Source organism: Oncorhynchus kisutch, linkage group LG7 (genome assembly GCF_002021735.2).
Source record: "Oncorhynchus kisutch isolate 150728-3 linkage group LG7, Okis_V2, whole genome shotgun sequence".
Taxonomy (NCBI): Eukaryota; Metazoa; Chordata; class Actinopteri; order Salmoniformes; family Salmonidae; genus Oncorhynchus; species Oncorhynchus kisutch.
Genome location: NC_034180.2, coordinates 1,891,338 through 1,911,368, shown reverse-complemented (window position 1 = coordinate 1,911,368; position 20,031 = coordinate 1,891,338). Strand labels below are relative to the sequence as shown.

Below are 20,031 nucleotides of genomic sequence, written 5' to 3'. Positions count from 1 at the left end.
CCCACTGTTTTTATTTTTATTTACAGAGGTTGATGCCTACTGCGCCCTGGGCTGGTGTAATGGACGCTTTATGATAATACTACTGTCTCTTTGATCATTCCTCTGCCCAGCGGTAGGTAGGTAGCCTAGTATCTGCTTGAAGCCAGGCTCTGACTGGCATGGAGGATGGATGTGAAGGATTACCATGGTGTCCTCAGAGCTCCAGAGAAGAAGGATCTGGTGTCCTAGCAGCCTCTCTGTGACCTGTCACCCAGCACAGGGAGGAGCGGTGGAGGCTGGCTCTCAGGCCAGTCATTATGAAAATGGTTTAGATGTAGAGTTAGGGGGACATCTGGTGGTCAAGAGGCATCATTGCAAAAATGTGGCAATTTTGTCTGGATTAAATGTAAAACTTTACCAGGACAATGGGAATGATATGACGCTTGTATTAAAAGTTGTCAAGCTTCCTTGGTTCAGTAGCTACGTCCCCACACAAAGCTTCCTAGCTCTGGTTCAGTAGCTACGTCCCCACACAAAGCTTCCTAGCCCTGGATCAGTAGCTACGTTCCCACACAAAGCTTCCTAGCCCTGGATCAGTAGCTACGTTCCCACACAAAGCTTCCTAGCCCTGGATCAGTAGCTACGTTCCCACACAAAGCTTCCTAGCCCTGGTTCAGTAGCTACGTTCCCACACAAAGCTTCCTAGCCCTGGATCAGTAGCTACGTTCCCACACAAAGCTTCCTAGCCCTGGTTCAGTAGCTACGTCCCCACACAAAGCTTCCTAGCCCTGGTTCAGCAGCTACGTCCCCACACAAAGCTTCCTAGCCCTGGTTCAGTAGCTACGTTCCCACACAAAGCTTCCTAGCCCTGGATCAGTAGCTACGTTCCCACACAAAGCTTCCTAGCCCTGGTTCAGCAGCTACGTCCCCACACAAACATTTCAGCAACAGAAAACGCCCACAACTATCTAATTCATTTCATAATTTATTCAACTCATTGATTATGATAAAATCTATAAAACTGCATCCATTGATACTCTTCAAGTATAAACCAATAAACGGCAATGTCAAGTCTCTTGTATGAGTAAGTAGGTCAGTGTTTCAATTTGAAGGCAGTGTGTTGTGTGTGTGTGGGATTGGGAGGGGGACCAAAACCTAGAATTCCTTCCCTTCTCTCATCAACAATCAATCGTCCTTACAGAGCAGTGACCTGAGAGACAAGGCGAGAAGTGAAATCAATATTACAGTATATGGATAATGCTGTTGGTATTAGATCTCCACTTCAGCTAGGTCACTGTGAGGAGGAGGATGATGAAGAAGAGGTGAAGGCCTTCAGTAACAGATCAGCCGCCAGGCCCGGTGATATAGCTCCCCTGGTGACCCTGTCCTCTAGCTGGGGTAGCTCCCCCCTGACGGCAGGGTGTTCCTGGAAGTGCCTCAGGACATTCTCCTGGATCAGGCTCCACATCCACACCTTGTGCTGGGCCCTACGTCTGTCCTGGAAGTCCCCGCTGGACAGGGTGGCTGAGCGGAAGGCCTCCATCTTACCCCACAGCTCTGCTACACCCTCGCCTGTCTGGGATGACACACGCACTACCTGGTGGGGTGGAGAACCACACACACACACACACACACACACACACACACACACACACACGGTTAAGGACCAGTGAGCACACATACACACACTATGTTCTACTATCCCTGTGGGGACCTAAAATGTATTTCAATGAAAAATCCTAATTTTCCCTAACCTTAACCCCTAAGCTTAAAATAGCCTTTGTCCAAGTGGGAATGTGGGAAATGGCCCCACAAGGGAGAATTTTTCTTGTTTATCTATCAATGTGTGAACTTTGGGGATTTTCAGTACCCACAAGGATAGTAATACAAGCCCCCCCACACATACACACAGTGCATACTGACATACATATACTCTCACATACGGTACTTGTCAGAAGTTTGGAAACACCTACTACTCATTCAATGGTTTTTCTTTATTTGTACTATTTTCTACATAGAATAATAGTGAAGACATCAAAACTATGAAATAACACATATGAGATCATGTAGTAACCAAAAAAGTGTTAAACAAATCAGAATATATTTTAGATTCTTCTAAGTAGCCACCCTTTGTGTTGATGACAGCTTTGTACTCTTGGCATTCTCTCAACGAGCTTCACCTGGAATGCTTTTCCAACAGTCTTGAAGTAGTTCCCACATATGCTGAGCACTTGTTGGCTACTTTTCCTTTACTCTGCGGTCCAACTCATCCCAAACCATCTCAATTGGGTTGAGGTCAGGTGATTGTGGAGGCCAGATCATCTGATGCAGCACTCCATCACTCATCTTCTTGGTCAAAAAGCTCTTACATAGATAGGTGTGTTTGGGTCAATGTCCTGTTGAAAAACAAATGATAGTCCCACTAAGCGCAAACAGGATGGGGTGGCGTATCGCTGCAGAATGCTGTGGTAGCCATGCTGGTTAAGTGTACCTTGAATTCTAAATAAATCACTGTGTCACCAGCAAAGCACCCCCACCCCATCACACCTCCTCCTCCATGCTTCACGGTGGGAACCACATGTGGAGATCATCCACTCAACTACTCTACGTCTCACAAAGACACAGCGGTTGGAACCAAACATCTCAAATGTGTACTCATCAGACCAAAGGACAGATTTCCACCGGTCTAATGTCCATTGCTCATGTTTCTTGGCCCAAGCAAGTCTCTTATTATTATTGGTGTCCTTTAGTAGTGGGTTCTTTGCAACAATTCGACCTTGAAGCCCTGATTCACGCAGTGTCCTCTGAACAGTTGATGTTGAGATGTCTTACTTGAAATATGTGAAGCATTTATTTGGGCTGCAATCTGAGGTGCAGTTAACTTTAATGAACTAATCCTCTGCAGCAGAGGTAACTCTGGGTCTTCCTTTCCTGTTGTCCTCATGAGAGCCAGTTTCATCATAGCCCCTGATGGTTTTTGCAACTGCACTTGAAGAAACTTTCAAAGTTCTAGACATTTTCCGGATTGACTGACCTTCATGTCCTGAAGTAATGATGGACTGTCATTTCTCTTTCCTTATCTGAGCTGTTCTTGCCATAATATGGACTTGGTCTTTACCAAACAGGGCTATCTTCTGTATACCCCCCTACCTTGTCACAATACAACTGATTGGCTCAAACGCATTAAGAAGGAAAGAAATCCCACAAATAAACTTTTAACAAGGCACACATGTAAATTGAAATGCATTCCAGGCGACTACCTCGTGAAGCTGGTTGAGAGAATGCCAAGCGTTTGCAAAGCTGTCATCGAGGCAAAGGGCGGCTACTTTGAAGAATCTCAAATCTCAAATATATTTAATAACACTTTTTTGGTTACTACATGATTCATATGTGTTATTTCATAGTGTTGATGTCTTCACTGTTATTCTACAATGTAGAAAATAGTACAAATAAAGAAAAACCCTGGAATGAATAGGTGTGTCCAAACTTTTGACTGGTACTGTATATGAACACACACGTGTGGACCGCCATGTAGTTGGCAATCAATCCCCATGCAGGCACAGTGACACACCACAGATATCACACACCCAGTGGGGTGTCTATATTCCCCATATTCACCTCAGGCCTGTTCAGACAACACAAGTGTTTTTTTTTTGTTTTTTTTACCTTGGCCTTTATTTAACTAGGCAAGTCAGTTAAGAACAAATTCTTATTTTCAATGACGGCCTAGGAACAGTGGGTTAACTGCCTGTTCAGGGGCAGAACGACAGATTTGTACCTTGATTTAAGGGCTAAACAACTCATTATTGACCAGTGCTTGAATGAGAGTGACGGCACTACAAAAAGGGAACTGTGTGAAGTCATATCTCAATGGTACAACACACTATCAAGCTGTATTCTATCTAGTCATTTATAAATTGGTCTGTTCACAATTCAAGTGTGCCAATAGAAATGTGTTTCTGACATGGGGAAATACTGTAGAAATGTCTTACAAAGCTACAGTCAATATGATTAATCTGCTAGAAGGGAGCCTTCCAAAGTACCCTCCCCTGAACCTAATATTGAGAGGCAGAGGAATCATGTGGAGACCCATTAAAATCACTGTGGTGGATATCTTCTGTCCTGAAGTCAGTGTTGCTGCCTCTGGTACTAGTGGAAAGAGGAACAGGGCCAGAGAGCGAGAGAGACAAATGGAGACAGCAAAACAGAGAGAGATGAGATAGATGGAGATGAAGAGAGAGAGGGTGGAGAGAAATAGAGACAGAAAAACAGAGAGTGCAAGAAAGAGAGAGAGAACCAGAGAGCGAGACAGGTCTGGGAGTCTTTCATCTGAGTGGGTGGGCTGCTAATCAGGAAAATACATGACACAGCAGCTCTCTATTCAGAGTGGGGAGGAAGAGGGGGATGGATGGAGGGAGGGAGAAGGGTGGGTGGGTGGCGGTAGGGGACTTTGGCAGGGTGCCAGGTGAGCAGATGCTGCATTGGGCCGCGCGCGGTCGGTCTGAGACAAAGAGACAACGCTCGGCCCAGGGCGGGGAGACATGCAGAGAGCACCCCCTCCCCACCCCGGGAACACTGCGACAGACTAGAGTGCCCTGATGATGACATCACATTATCCCCCTCCCCCAGGTCAGCTGACCTCGCTGTGCAGTGGGACGGCCTGTCGGCTCTGGTGATGTGTGCGCGTGGAGAGTTGAGGGCGGCAAAAAAGGATTTTCAGGGGAAATGTAACACAGCTCTCCAATAGAGGATATGAAGAAGAATATCAGGTTCCAACCCGCAGTTACCTGGAGTTTGAGGCAATATGATTTTTTTCATGTTTTGTCACATTTTTTATTTTATTTTTTACCTTTATTTAACCAGGCAAGTCAGTTAAGAACTAATTCTTATTTTCAATGACGGCCTAGGAACAGTGGGTTAACTGCCTGTTCAGGCATGCATTTATTTCTCATTTTCTGTTTTTACTTCTTAATTCTGTGCATATGAAAGTATGAGCACAAACTCACATAACCCCACACTAACAAGGTTCCAGGTCTTTGGACTTTTTCCTGAGCAGCTATTTGAAGCACATTTATATATAGGTTTAACCCCTTCGCACTACCACTCAGACAAAAAACATTCAACCCAATACAACCCACCTTAGGGTTCCAGGACTTTGATTTCTTCCTGAGCAGTTTCAGAGCGCTGGTATACTCTGCCTGGATTCTCCTGGCTGGTACTAACAGGTCTCCGTCTGCTTTAGTGACCACCACCAGGTCTGCCTTCTCTATGATGCCTCGCTTAATGCCCTGGCAATGGAGAACACACACAGATTCAGTACTGTGCCCTGAACTTTACAAAATGTCCCTAGACGGCTACCACCCGGTTACTCAACCCTGCACCTTAGAGGCTGCTTGCCCTATGTACATAGTCATGGAACACTGGTCACTTTAATAATGTTTACATACCGTTTTACCCATTTCATATGCCTCACAAGTCCTCAACTAGCAGCTTCATTAAATAGTACCCGAAAAACACCAGTCTCAACATCAACAGTGAAGAGGCGACTCCAGGATGCTGGCCTTCTAGGCAGAGATATTGATTGTCAGTTATCATTGGAATTGAAAATTCTCGTGATAAATAGTCATTTACAACATTAACAATGTCTACACTGTATTTCGGATCAATTTGAAATTATTTTAAGACAAAAGAAATAGCTTTTCTTTCAAAAACAAGGACATTTCTAAGTAACCCCAAACTTTTGAACGGTAGTGTATATGAGATTCTTCAACGTAGGCACCCTTTGCATTGATGACAGCTCTGCACACGCTTGAAATTCACTCAACCAGCTTCATGGGGTAGTCACCTGGAATGCATTTCAATTAACAGGTGTGCCTTGTTAAAAGTTAATGTGGAATTTCTTTCCTTCTTAATGCGTTTGAACCAATCAGTTGTGTTGTGTTGTGACAAGGCAGGGGTGGTATACAGAAGATGGTCTTAACCAAATAGGACCAAGTCCATATTATGGCAAGAACAGCTCAAATAAGCAAAGAGAAACAACAGTCCATCATTACTTTAAGACATGAAGGTCAGTCAATCTGGAAACTTTCAAGAACTTTGAACGTTTCTCCAAGTTCAGTCGCAAAAACCATCAAGAGCTATGATGAAACTGGCTCTCATGAGGACCGCCACAGGAAAGGAAGACCCAGAATTACCTCTGCTGCAGAGAATAAGTTCATAAATTGCAGCCCAAATAAATGCTTCACAGAGTTCAAGTAACAGACACATCTCAACATCATTGTTGAATTGCTGCAAAGAAACCACTACTAAATGACACCAATAAGAAGAAGAGACTTGCTTGAAAGACAGTAACACGAGCAATGGATAATAGACCGGTGGAAATCTGTCTTTGGTCTGATGAATTCAAATTTGAGATTTATGGTTCCAACCGCCATGTCTTTGTGAGACGCAGAGCAGGTGAAGGGATGATTTCCGCATGTGTAGTTCCCACCGTGAAGCATGGAGGAGGTGGTGTGATGATGCTTTGCTGGTGACACGGAGCGATTTATTTAGAATTCAAGGCACACTTAACCAGCATGGCTACCACAGCATTCTGCAGCGAGACGCCATCCCACCTGGTTTGTGCAACAGGACAATGACCCAAACACACCTCCTATCTGTGTACGGGCTATTTGACCAAGAAGTAGAGTGATGGAGTGCTGCATCAGATGACCTGGCCTCCACAATCACCTGACTTCAACCCAGTTGAGGTGGTTTGGTATGAGTTGGACCGCAGAGTGAAGGAAAAGCAGCCAACAAGTGCTCAGCATATGTGGGAACTCCTTCAAGACTGTTCGAAAACCATTCCAGGTGAAGCTCGTTGAGAGAATGCCAAGTGTGCAAAGCTGTCATCAAGGCAAAGGGTGGCTACTTTGTAGAATCTCAAATATATTTAGATTTCTTTAACACTTTGTTGGTTACTACATGATTCCATGTGTTATATCATTTGTTTTGATGTTTTCACTATTATTCTACAATGTAGAAAATAGTCAAACTAAAGGGAAAAAAACATTTAAAATGTAATGAGTAGGTGTGTCCACAGAAATGACTAAATATGTGTATGTGACCAACATGATGTGCTTTGAACTGATCTCCAGAGGAGAAATTGGATGTAAATCTTATGTCTATACGTCTAAGCTGATTGATGGACTGTGATCCTGTTTGAATACTTAAGTGCATCCTGAGACAGGATAAGTGAAGACAACAGGGTGGAAAGAAACCATTTTGTTTCTTTTCCAAATATGAAAGGAGTGAGGAATCAGGGATGTACTTTAAAGCCAGTTGAACTAAGCTCATGAGACATTTATATACATCAAGAATCAATGGATATAATTTTCATTTAAATGATCAAAAATGTCTGTAAATATCAGAAGATATTCAATGTCACAAGATATTCACAGGTTCTTTAATGGCATTGTAACAGGGGAGTGTGATGGTGATGGAGGTCTGACCTGTAGTTCATCGCCCCCTGCTGGTGGGATCAGCAACACAAACATGTCCACCATGTCAGCCACCGCAAACTCTGACTGGCCTACGCCTGAGGACACAACACACAATGAAACCAAGTACTTATGAAATGCCAGATACCTTAGGAATTTTATTAATAAACTATGAGCTATGTTATATAATTTCATCATTTTATCCTTCATGCCATTTAGACTTTATAAACCACGTAATGTGGAAGATGCAAAGCATGAACCACAATGAGATTAAATCTGGTTCAATAAAAACTGTGCAGGTGGCCTATGCCAGGTGAAGATTTGTCCCTTCTGAGGCTTTTAAAAACAGTCGACTCAACCATTGAGTTCCTCACCTACAGTTTCTACCAGAACGATGTCGTAGCCACCCCCCTCACACAGTACTATGGCCTCATTGGTGGTCCGGGTGACTCCTCCCAGTGTTCCAGAGGTGGGGGAGGGTCTGATGAAAGCACTCATGTCTCTGGAGAGCTCAGTCATACGAGTCTTGTCACCCATCAGAGACCCTGGGGAGAGGGGGAGGATTTATGCGTAACACCAACATAAAGTGTAAGTGGTAGTATATCAGTATAGCTATCAATATTTAATAATAATCCTTTGCCTAGCTTGAAGAAGATATATGTGAGGAACACAGGAGGCTGCTGAGGGGAGGACGGCTCGTAATAAATGTCCAGAACAGAGCAAATGGAATGGCATCAAACACCTGAAAACCATGTATTTGATACCATTCCACTGATTCCGCTGCAGCCATTACCACGAGCCTGTCCTCCCCAATTAAGGTGCCACCAACCTCCTATGGTGAGGAAATTATGTTTAACAACATTGAACAAGGAGGAATGGTTATGTCAATGTTCACAAAATCCCACATGTTACGGTGCAAGAGTCTGTCTGGCATTACGAGGCATTCTAACAGACCCATTTAAACCAATACATATACCCCACAACACTGATGAAATACCACATACAAACACAGCAATGACACACTCCTTCCGTGGCCTCCAACTGCTCTTAAACGCTAGTAAAACCAAATGCATGCTTTTCAACCGTTCGCTGCCTGCACCCGCACACCCGACTAGCAACACCACCCTGGATGGTTCCGACCTAGAATATGTGGACATCTATAAGTACCTAGGTATCTGGCTAGACTGTAAACTCTTCTTCCAGACTCATATCAAACATCTCCAATCTAAAATCAAATCTAGAGTCGGCTTTCTATTCCGCAACAAAGCCTCCTTCACTCACGTTGCCAAACTTACTCTAGTAAAACTGACTATCCTACCGATCCTCGACTTCGACGATGTCATCTACAAAATAGCTTCCAATACTCAACTCAGCAAACTGGATGCAGTTTATCACAGTGCCATCCATTTTGTTACTAAAGCACCTTATACCACCCACCATTGCGACCTGTATGCTCTAGTCGGCTGGTCCTCGCTACATATTCGTCGCCAGACCCACTGGCTCCAGGTCATCTACAAGTCCATGCTAGGTAAAGCTCCACCTTATCTCAGTTCACTGGTCACGATGGCAACACCCACCCGTAGCACGTGCTCCAGCAGGTGTATCTCACTGATCATCCCTAAAGCCAACACCTAATTTGGCCGCCTTTCCTTCCAGTTCTCTGCTGCCTGTGACTGGAACGAATTGCAAAAATCGCTGAAGTTGGAGACTTTTATCCTCACCAACTTTAAACATCTGCTATCTGAGCAGCTAACCGATCGCTGCAGCTGTACATAGTCCATCGGAAAATAGCCTACCCAATTTACCTACCTCATCCCCATACTGTTTTTATTTATTTACTTTTCTGCTCTTTTGCACACCAGTGTCTCTACCTGTACATGACCATCTGATCATTTATCACTCCAGTGTTAATCTGCTAAATTGTAATTATTCGCCTACCTCCTCATGCCTTTTGCACACAATGTATATAGACTTTTTTTTTTTCTACTGTGTTATTGACTTGTTAATTGTTTACTCCATGTGTAACTCTGTGTTGTCTGTTCACACTGCTATGCTTTATCTTGGCCAGGTCGCAGTTGTAAATGAGAACTTGTTCTCAACTAGCCTACCTGGTTAAATAACGGTGAAAAAAAATAAAAATTAAATGTAGAATGATGTGGAAACATACCTCCTGTAGTGCATGATGAGGGGTCAACAGCCAGAACAGAGACTTTATGTCCTTGTCCTGTGAGCATCTTCCCCACCACCTCAATGAAGGTGGACTTCCCAGCTCCGGGTGGGCCAGACAGACCTACAGACAGACGTCACCTCACAGAGGACAAACATGCACGTCCACCAAGCCCACACTCTTCCCCATATGGTAGTTTAGACTTAGCTACCTCAAGTGTAGGAGTACAAAAATCTTCAATAAGCCCAGATTGCAGCCACCAATTCAAGCGTTCTAACTCTAAGGACTCTGCAAGCCACTAGTTCAAATGTTCACATATTATTGGGTCTGCGTGCATTCTATGTACTGGGCATAGACACAACAATGTTGAACATAACAATCCACATACTAACCCACTCTGAAGGCCAGGGGTTTCCCTCCGTTCTGTTTCTCCTGCTCCTTCCTGTGGGCCAGTACTCTCTGTAGCAGGACCTGGGCCAGCTCTTTCTTTCTGGGATGCTGGGTCTCCACCAGGGTAATGGACTCAGCCAGACTGGCCCGCTGACCTGAGATCAGTCCTTCATACAGCTTATTCAACAGCCTCTGCTCTGGTGGACTCAGCTCCTTGATGTGGTTGAGGGTGGATTCCACACACATACCACGGATGTGTTGGGAGTTAAGCCCAGGGAATGAGGGGGTACGAGTGCAGGATGGTGGGTGTAGCTGGCGGAGGAGGCATCGGCCCAATGTTGGGGTGACAATTCGTAAGGGGGAGGACAAGCCGTGGAGAAGCGGAAAGAGTACTGAGGGTCCCATGATTGCCTGGCACTGGTCCCTTCTCTAGGGGAGAGAGTCTGATAATGATGTAACGTTAGACAACAGGCATTCAGTAGAGGTTTGTGACACATTTCAGTTCATTCAACAAGACAGAACCAAAACAAAGCTGATGTTGATTACTCTATGACACTCACTTTGGGCTATTTAGACTGAGGTTGTGGCATTCAGGAGCAAATTCTTCCAGTAGAAACGAATGGACATATGCATACATACAGTACATACACCGGTAACTGACTGACAAGTAGCCTACAGCTGAACAGTTACAAAACGTGTACATACAATGGAGAACTCACCTTGATAGCCAGCTATTTGAACATACATCTGCTTCGTTCAGCTTTGCTGTTGTCCTCTAATATTGCTCCATACACTTTTATAACTGAGTATTCATTTTTGGAATAAAGAAAATAAGGATAATTCTGTCATTAGATACTCCAAAGCAACCACACGTTGACCTACCAGTGTTTTGGTCGTCACTAGCTACCACAGTCACAAAGTCAGAAACTCTGCCCATTTCTATCTTCTTATAATGTGATATTAAACCTAACATTGACCCTAACCTTAACCACACTGATAACCTTATGCCTAGACATAACCTTAAAGTAAGACCAAAAAGCACATGTTTATTTTCATAAATCTTTTGACTTCGTGGCTGTGCTATCTAGTGAAACCCCGTGGGTATTTTTTATTTTTTTTTGCTTCGTTCACTTCCTACTTCCTGTGACGTTGAACACCGCCCCTTTCTAGAAAAGTAGTACTACTCAAGGCCACACGGTGGTAGCAGTTAGTCGTGGTTGAGCTCTTGTCTTCACAATTCACTCAAATTGAAATTCAAGGGAATCATTTTAGAAGGCATTTATCTAGGGATGGATAACTCTTGCACAATTTTGCATATGTATTTTGCAAGATTTTTCCATTTTCAGCCATTGTGGCCAATACAATTTCATGTTAGTGTCTTGAGTTGTAATATTTTTGTGGGTGCTTCTACAGTTCATGTCCTATTTCACACAGGTACACATGTATTAAAATCAAATAAAATCTATGTTTATTTGTCATGCGCACCGAATAAAACCTTACAGTGAAATGCTTACTTACAGGCTCTAACCAATAGCGCAAAAAAGGTGTTAAGTGAACAATAAAGAAATAAAACAACAGTAAAAAAAACAGGCTATATACAGTAGCGAGGCTATAAAAGTAGCAACGCTACATACAGACACTGGTTACTCAGGCTGATTGAGGTAGTATGTACATGTAGATATGGTAAATGTGACTATGCATATATGATGAACAGAGAGTAGCAGTAGCGTAAAAGAGGGTGTGGTGGGTTGTGGTTGTCACGTTCTGATCTTAGTTCGTTTTTTATGTCTTTGTGTTAGGTTAGTCAGGGCGTGAGTTGGGGTGGGTAGTCTATGTTCTTTTTTCTATGTTGTTATATCTCTATGTGTTTGACCAAGTACGGTTCTCAATCAGAGGCAGGTGTCGTTCGTTGTCTCTGATTGAGAATCATACTTAGGTAGCCTGTTTTCCCCATTTTGGTGGTGGGTGTTTAATTTCTGTTTAGTGTCTGTTCACCTGGCAGAACTGTTTCGTTTGCTCTTCGTTGTTATTTTGTGTGGTGTTCAGTTTTTCAATTAAAATATGATGAACACTTGCCACACTGCATTTTGGTCCTCCTCTCCTTCCACCAACGAGAATCGTTACAGTGGGTGGCGGGACACAATGCAGATAGGCCAGTTAGCCAATGTGCGGGAGCACTGGTTGGTCGGTCCAATTTTAATCTATTAAAAAATGTATTTCACCTTTATTTAACCAGGTAGGCTAGTTGAGAAAAGTTCTCATTTGCAACTGCGACCTGGCCAAGATAAAGCATAGCAGTTCGACACATACAACAACACAGAGTTACACATGGAGTAAACAAACATACAGTCAATAATACAGTAGAAAAAAAGAAAAGAAAAAGTCTATCTACAGTGAGTGTAAATGAGGTAAGATAAGGGAGTTAAGGCAATAAATAGGCCATGGTGGCGAAGTAATTACAATATGACAATTAAACACTGGAATGGTAGATGTGCAGAAGATGAATGTGCAAGTAGAGATACTGGGGTGCAAAGGAGCAAGATAAATAAATACAGTATGGGGATGAGGTAGTTGGATGGGCTATATTACAGATGAGCTATGTACAGATGCAGTGATCTGTGAGCTGCTCTGACAGCTGGTGATTAAAGCTAGTGAGGGAGATATGAGTCTCCAGCTTCAGTCATTTTTGCAGTTCGTTCCAGTCATTGGCAGCAGAGAACTGGAAGGAAAGGCGGCCAAAGGAGGAATTTGCTTTGGGGGTGACCAGTGAGATATACCTGCTGGAGCACATGCTACCAGTGGGTGCTGCTATGGTGACCAGTGAGCTGAGATAAGGCAGGGCTTTACCTAACAGAGACTTGTAGATGACCTGGAGCCAGTGGGTTTGGCGATGAGTATGAAGCGATGGCCAGCCAACGAGAGAGTACAGGTCGCAGTGGTGGGTGGTATATGGGGCGTTGGTGACAAAACAGATGGCACTGTGATAGACTGCATCCAATTTGTTCAGTAGAGTGTTGGAGGCTATTTTATAAATGACATTGCCGAAGTCGAGGGTCGGTAGGATGGTCAGTTTTACGAGGGTATGCTTTGTTGCGAAATAGGAAGCCGATTCTAGATTTCATTTTGGATTGGAGATGCTTAATGTGAGTCTGGAAGGAGAGTTTATAGTCTAACCAGACACCTAGGTATTTGTAGTTGTCCACATATTCTAAGTCAGAACCGTCCAGAGTAGTGATGCTGGACGGGCGGCCAGGTGCAGACAGCGATCGGTTGAAGTGCATGCATTTAGTTTTACTTGCATTTAAGAGCAGTTGGAGGCCACGAAAGGAGTGTTGTATGGCATTGAAGCTCATCTGTGGGTTAGTTAACACAGTGTCCAAAGAAGGGCCAGAGGTATACAGAATGGTGTCATTGAGTTTTTTTGAGGTAGTATGTACACGAATGTATAGTTAAAGTGACTATGCATATATGATAAACAGAGAGTTGCAACAGCGTAAAAAGAGGGGTTGGGGGGGCACACAATGCAAATAGTCCGGGTAGCCATTTGATTACCTGTTCAGGAGTCTTATGGCTGTGTCAATTTCATGTCCCAACTCCCCACTCTTCTATCCACACTCATTCTCCTCATATGAGAACTCACCTCAAAGAATCATACTTGCAAAATATGCGTTCTTGACTAAATATGAATGATTTAGTGATTTATTTTATTTGAGGTTAAATATCATCATGGTGTATTCTTCTGTTTGCTTAAAGGCGCTACATGGCCATTAGGACGTCTGCATTGGCCATGCAGCATTTATGGTGATACAGCCTCTGCAGAAGTCAGGGCATTCTTGGTCTTCACCAAGCAGCGCAGAGCAGTTGTGAATTAAGTTTTCCACCAACCATTAACCAATCATCTCAATGCGGAGCTATACAGAGCCCTCCGCATTTGTTATAAAATTTGAGAGGCTCATAGCGATGCCGTAGAGTTCAATTTGGTCTCTGCGTGCCTCTAGAGGCTCCGCGATTCCACCACTCTATACGGCGCATCCGATCACATTTCAGATCAAGTAAATGGGCTCTTATGCAATATTTATACTGAACTTTCTAGAGCGTCAACTTGAAACTGTTATGTAAACTTATGATACCAACATTACACGTGTTGACATCCGTGGACATTAACTTTAGTTTGGACATTGACATTTTAACATTATTTTATTCTTAAACAATGAAAACAATATAAGGCCACAGGTAATGAAACAACTTTATTTATTGAATCTTCCAGTAGAGACTTGATATTCATGGAATAAAACTGCTTTCTGGGAGTACTACTCAGCAAAAACAGCGCAAAGAAGAAAAAAAGAGAAGCAACAATCCGTGAAAGTGCAGATAACAAGAAACAACAAGAAAACATATTAAAAAAAATACAAAAATCAATACAACTTGTAATAGCGGATGGGGTTTTCTAAGCCTAAAATAATTGAAAGACAAAAACAGTCATGTATTAGGGCCATCAGTAACTTACTCACCAGTGAAACTACTTTTTTTTTTTCGGTCAACAAGTTCTGAAGGATGCCATTGTTTTACGTGTCATAATATCCATAAACCCTAGCGGTCAAACAGAGAAATGGTTCCAATCATTATTCTGCCATTCATTTTTCCCATAGGGGATTTTAGAAACATTTCAATGAGGGCTGTATTTCATGAAGGCTTACCCTGGCGTGACGTTTTGACAACCGTGTAAATCTCTCTAGGACAAGGTGACTTTTAGTAATATATTCACCCCCAAAAATGAAACGCTAATTAGCTGCTAATGTGGCTATCATAAAGAACTATAAATGCCATGATGATCTGGACGAGCCTGCCGAATCGAGGCAAAGGTAAGAATCTCTGAATGAACTATCTAATGTTAGCTAAATGTAGTAATGAATAAATTGGTTACATTTCTTTAAATGAACAATTCTGTTAACTGTCTTGCGCAAGTTCTAAATGGACAATACCTGTTAGCAAAGGTATCAGCTAGTGATGACCTGCAGGAGCTTGAAAGGATTTGTAGTTTTGCATGATGTCTACTTTGATGTTAATTAGCATTTTCAAATCTGAGAGTAAATAGCATAATATACTGATAAAAGTCACCTTGTCCAAGAGCGATTTACATAGTTATCAAAAACGTCACGCCAGGGTAAGTTTCAAAACACAGTCCTTATTTGAAGTGTTTCTAAAATCCCCTATGGGAAAAATGATTGGAACCATTTCCCTGTTTGACCACTAGGTTTTATGGGTATTATGACACCTCCACTGTGGGGCTCTATGTGACCCTACTATTGATTATTTTATTTTTTTGCTGTACCATGCACAGCTAGGGTCAAACTGAACTATCATACGCTTGTGCCCGTCTCTGTCTCTGCCTCGTGTCATTCTTCAGTCACTACCTAAACAAGCCAAACGGTGATTTGCTACACTAAACCAAACTACGCGTTTGCAAAACTGACTGCACAGCACTTTGATCTAATGTTGAGTTGAGCCTAAAACACGATTCAAGTCGTTAAGTTCAGTTGTAACACGGGTGTATCACAAGAGAAGTATTTATTTATGTAAATTTTTAAAAATCTTATGTCCTGTGAGCACAATCCCACAATGCCCACCTCACTCTCCCGCCCCGCTCCCACGGACGCCCTCTCCTGATTTCTCCTCATGACAGGGTTTGTAAATAATCTAAAGGGATTTTATGTAGGGGTCTTTTTCTTCAACTCTTTTTATTTGCCAAAACCTTAAAAAAAACTACAAAATGTAGGGTTCTGAAGAGACATTTGTATTTACTGACCTCAGTATCTTCCTACATTCTAAATATGTTCATAAGAAACATAATATTTCTACATTTTTTTCATCCATATTGGTTGTCTTCCAATCCTTCCAATTCTGCACACATTTTTCGTTGTAGCAACACATGAAACTGGCTTTATGGGTTTCCAATGTTAACCCAAAACACAGGGGAAGGGGAAAGAAAGAGGGAAAAACTGCCAGAACAAGATCAGGGACCCATATTCACGTATTAGAGTGCTGATCTATGTTCAGGTCCCCCCAGTCCATATACATTTATTCATTATGATCTAAAAGGCCAAACTGATCCTCGTTCAGACTCTTTCTGAATATGGGCCCCATATGAGGAGGATACTTTGCGTAATGCTGAATTGATGATTAGTTTATAATGATTCGAGTCTGATTGATAATTATTACAGTTGGTCACAAAGATCAAGTATCTTCCAGATGCTTCTATCTCGCCCCCCCCACACATCCCAGTCTGCAATGTGCCCAATTTCAGACATAATCCCTCAAGTACAAACCCACCAGGGTTGGGGTCAATTCCATTTCAATTCAGTCAATACAGTCAATAAACTGAATTTCCAATTTTAATTTAGATTCTCTTGAAATTCCAGTTTATTTCCTGAATTGACTGATTTCAATTAGAATTGTCCCCCACCCTGAAACCCACCTATCCCACCCTTCCACTGGAACCTAAATGCTGGGTTTGGACAGCCCTGGGGCCTGGGGAAAGTTTTGTCTAGGACACGGAGGAGATGGGGTTGTGGGGGGAGCCCATCTGGGTTAGCACCTTGTCCAGCCACTGCAGAGGACCATGCAGGTGGATCTCAATCCAGCAGGGTGTGCTGGTCACGTCCTGGCGGTGGTACTCTGCACCCCAGCCCTGGGAGAGCAAGAGGAAGAGAGATATTCTCTTTAGGGACAGGTATTATCATCATGGCTCTTTCTCAATCGTATTTCCTTTATTCTTAGAATTTTCTCATCTTCATCTCATGACCCATCATTCATTCTGAACCATTTAACATTATATTCTCTAAATTATGGGATGTATGTCTATGACGGTTACCTTGACGAAGCTCATGCGGATGGTGCACATCTTGGTCAGCTCGTAGACAGCCTCAAACCCGTGGTTGACGGACTGGGCCAGCAGCTCAGCAAACTCCTGGTTGTTAAAGATCTTGAGGCTGCAGCCGCTGGGGATCTTACAGACGGTGGTGGGGTGGAAGCCGTGATGGTAGTTACAGTTCCGACTCTGGACGAAGATGCTGCTGTCACTCAGACATTCAGCATACACTTCACCACCCACATAGTACAGGTGGACTCCTGGGGAGAGGGGAAGAGAGGGTTACATGGGACTAGAATGGAGTAGAGTACAGTAGATTAGAATGGAATATTCTTGCCTTTGGCAACTTGCTTGGATTCTTAATTGATCCATTAAAATGCTGATTGGACAGCACCACTCCTATTTAGCCACAGCCCATAACACACTGTATCTGAGCAGCTTATCGATCGCTGCAGCTGTACATAGCCCATCTGTAAATAGCCCATCCAATCTACCTACCTCATCCCCATATTGTTTTTATTTACTTTCTTGCTCTTTTGCACACCAGCATTTCTACTTGCACATCATCATCTGCACATCTATTACTCCAGTGTTAATTTGCTAAATTGTAATTACTTTGCTACTATGGCCTATTTATTGCCTTACCTCCTTACTCCATTTGCACACACTGTATATAGACTTTTTCTATTCTGTTATTGACTGTACTTTTGTTTATTCCATGTGTAACTGTGTTGTTGTCTGTGTCGCACTGCTTTGCTTTATCTTGGCCAGGTCGCAGTTGTAAATGAGAACTTGTTCTCAACAAGCCTACCTTGTTACATAAAGGTGTTCTCAACAAGCCTACCTGGTTACATAAAGGTGTTCTCAACAAGCCTACCTGGTTAAATAAAGGTGTTCTCAACAAGCCTACCTGGTTACATAAAGGTGAATAAAGATAATAAATAAACACTGACACTAACAATTGAACCAGTCCTGTGGACAGTGTGTCCATGGCCTTATATTTGGGATAATATAAGGCAATATAAGTGTGTTCCCATCCATGGCCATTTTTACCTTTGCCAATGTGTCGCCGGGTGTTCTCTATGGTTGAGTTGCGGTTGACGTTGGAGAGGAGGCCCAGGCAGAAACGGTTGCGGTTGTTGGACGGGTCGGTGAAGCCGTCGACCAGGACGCTGGTAGAGTTGGCCTGGAATGCCTCGCCCACCCGGTTGTTCAACTCGTAGTACACTATAGAGCACCAGTGTTTAGGTTCCTCGTAGGCCACCGGCTGAACATCTAGGAGAACGGGAGGAGAACGGGAGGAGATGAGACAGGGATGAGAGGGAGGTTGTTCAACTCGTAGTACACTATAGAGCACCAGTGTTTAGGTTCCTCGTAGGCCACCGGCTGAACATCTAGGAGAACGGGAGGAGAGGAGACAGGGATGAGAGGGAGGTTGTTCAGCTTGTCGTACACTATGAAGCACCAGTGTTTAGGTTCCTCGTAGGCCACCGGCTGAACATCTAGGAGAACGGGAGGAGAGGAGACAGGGATGAGAGGGAGGTTGTTCAGCTTGTCGTACACTATGAAGCACCAGTGTTTAGGTTCCTCGTAGGCCACCGGCTGAACATCTAGGAGAACGGGATGAGAGGGAGGTTGTTCAGCTTGTCGTACACTATGAAGCACCAGTGTTTGTCCTCCTCATAGGCCACCGGCTGAACATCTGTACAGGATGTCAAACACACACAGAAAGGGTGAGATGTGTGTATGATCAAACACACACACTCAGGCACACACACACACACACACACACACACACACACACACACACACACACACACACACACACACACACACAGTGAGACATTTAAGCACACATGCACGCACGTGCAGATTGACTGGAGTGGCTCATGAGCATCAAGCCTTCTGTTCTGATAAAGTTCAAGTCTGTCTGTCTAGTCTGACTTTGAGCTGCAGTCTGATATAGCAGATGTTCATCTTTCATCTCCTTCTTCTTTTACTAAGATTAGAGAAAACAATTGTGATTTGTATGTTGATGACTAAACGTGGGAAAGGTGTATGAAATGTGTATGAAATGTGTGGTATGTGACGTTAAGTCTGAGTACACACAGAGAGCTATAGGTCATGTTTGCATACAACAGAAACAGAAAATCAATGCTGACAAATCCATCCAACCCCAGTAGACTGACTGTGGTCAGTCTGGACAGGGCCAGTCTTGATCAAATAATTTCCACTGACTGCGGGCAGTCTAGTCTGGTCTGGGATCAGTATTTATTGAGTCAAGCAGTCAGTCAATAGACCAAGCCGGTGCCCGCCTGGTGCCGTCTCTCTCTGCCCGGTATCTTGGGTGAGCTTTATGCCAGCTGGCCCCCTCTCTTTAAGGGAGGGAGGGAGAGTTTATCCAAGCGGCATACTCCTCCCTAACATCCTCTGCTGAGAGTAGCGGCCATCAGGTGTATTTGGTCTATGCTTTTCCTAGATCCATCGGCCCGGCCCACAATGGAAACGGCCCGGACCTCTAGAACACTACACAGGATGCAGCTTGGGGAAGGATAGAAAATTCCCCAATCACCACTTCCAGGGAGTATTTCTCCACACCCATTGCAATATCCATCTGTGTGGGTGGGGATACTACTGTGACTGGATGCGTAACAATTATATAGGGAGATTGGTAAGGAGATTGCAATACTGGTTTTAGCGAGCGTAAAACAGTTTGTACAATTCTGCCCAATACCTTGGCTGCTGAAAGTATCCACAGACTGTGTACTGTAGACACTTCAAAATTGCTTCAACTTCAAAAATCAAACCCCTTTGACACATTATCTTTTGCCATGTAAACAGCCTGCATGACTGGTGGCATACATGACTTTTGCGTATGGACTGGCTGTTCAGATGTGTGATGTGTAGGACTGCCAGATCTCCACAGCAACTAACGATTGACTGAACCACAGTTGAGGTAGGTGGTAGCAAACAAGGGTTCTCAACAAGGTTTTAATTTTTTTTGAAACAAGTGTTTCAGATATAAAAGTTGGATGTAATTAGTGAGGCCAATTCTTAACGAGCTTTCAGTTAATTACCACCGGCAGAGATGATGTCAGCCAGAAGCTTTTAAAGGCCTCATAAAAACTGCTCTGAGACCATACTTAATT

General features: G+C 43.4%; 2 protein-coding genes across 2 annotated transcripts in view; both read right to left on the bottom strand.

Annotated features, from left to right (window-relative positions):
* Window positions 1-948: 948 nt before the first annotated feature.
* LOC109901305 (methylmalonic aciduria type A protein, mitochondrial-like) lies at window positions 949-11,128 on the bottom strand. The gene is made up of 7 exons (XM_031828356.1): window positions 10,734-11,128; window positions 10,017-10,457; window positions 9,625-9,747; window positions 7,832-8,002; window positions 7,470-7,555; window positions 5,118-5,267; window positions 949-1,576 (listed from the first exon to the last, which is right to left on the bottom strand). The coding sequence occupies exons 2-7, from the start codon at window positions 10,417-10,419 to the stop codon at window positions 1,271-1,273; spliced, it is 1,239 nt and encodes a 412-aa protein (XP_031684216.1). The 5' UTR covers window positions 10,420-10,457; window positions 10,734-11,128; the 3' UTR covers window positions 949-1,270.
* Window positions 11,129-14,244: 3,116 nt separating this feature from the next.
* The window catches only part of LOC109901301 (mothers against decapentaplegic homolog 1), a 31,353-nt gene continuing 25,566 nt past the window's right edge, over window positions 14,245-20,031 (bottom strand). Inside the window, exons 5-7 of the mRNA XM_031828355.1 lie at window positions 17,936-18,157; window positions 16,886-17,142; window positions 14,245-16,702 (exon numbers count right to left, since the gene is read on the bottom strand). Coding sequence (XP_031684215.1) covers window positions 16,559-16,702; window positions 16,886-17,142; window positions 17,936-18,157 — 623 coding nt within the window. The 3' untranslated portion in view covers window positions 14,245-16,558. The remainder of the gene's footprint in view (window positions 16,703-16,885; window positions 17,143-17,935; window positions 18,158-20,031) is intronic.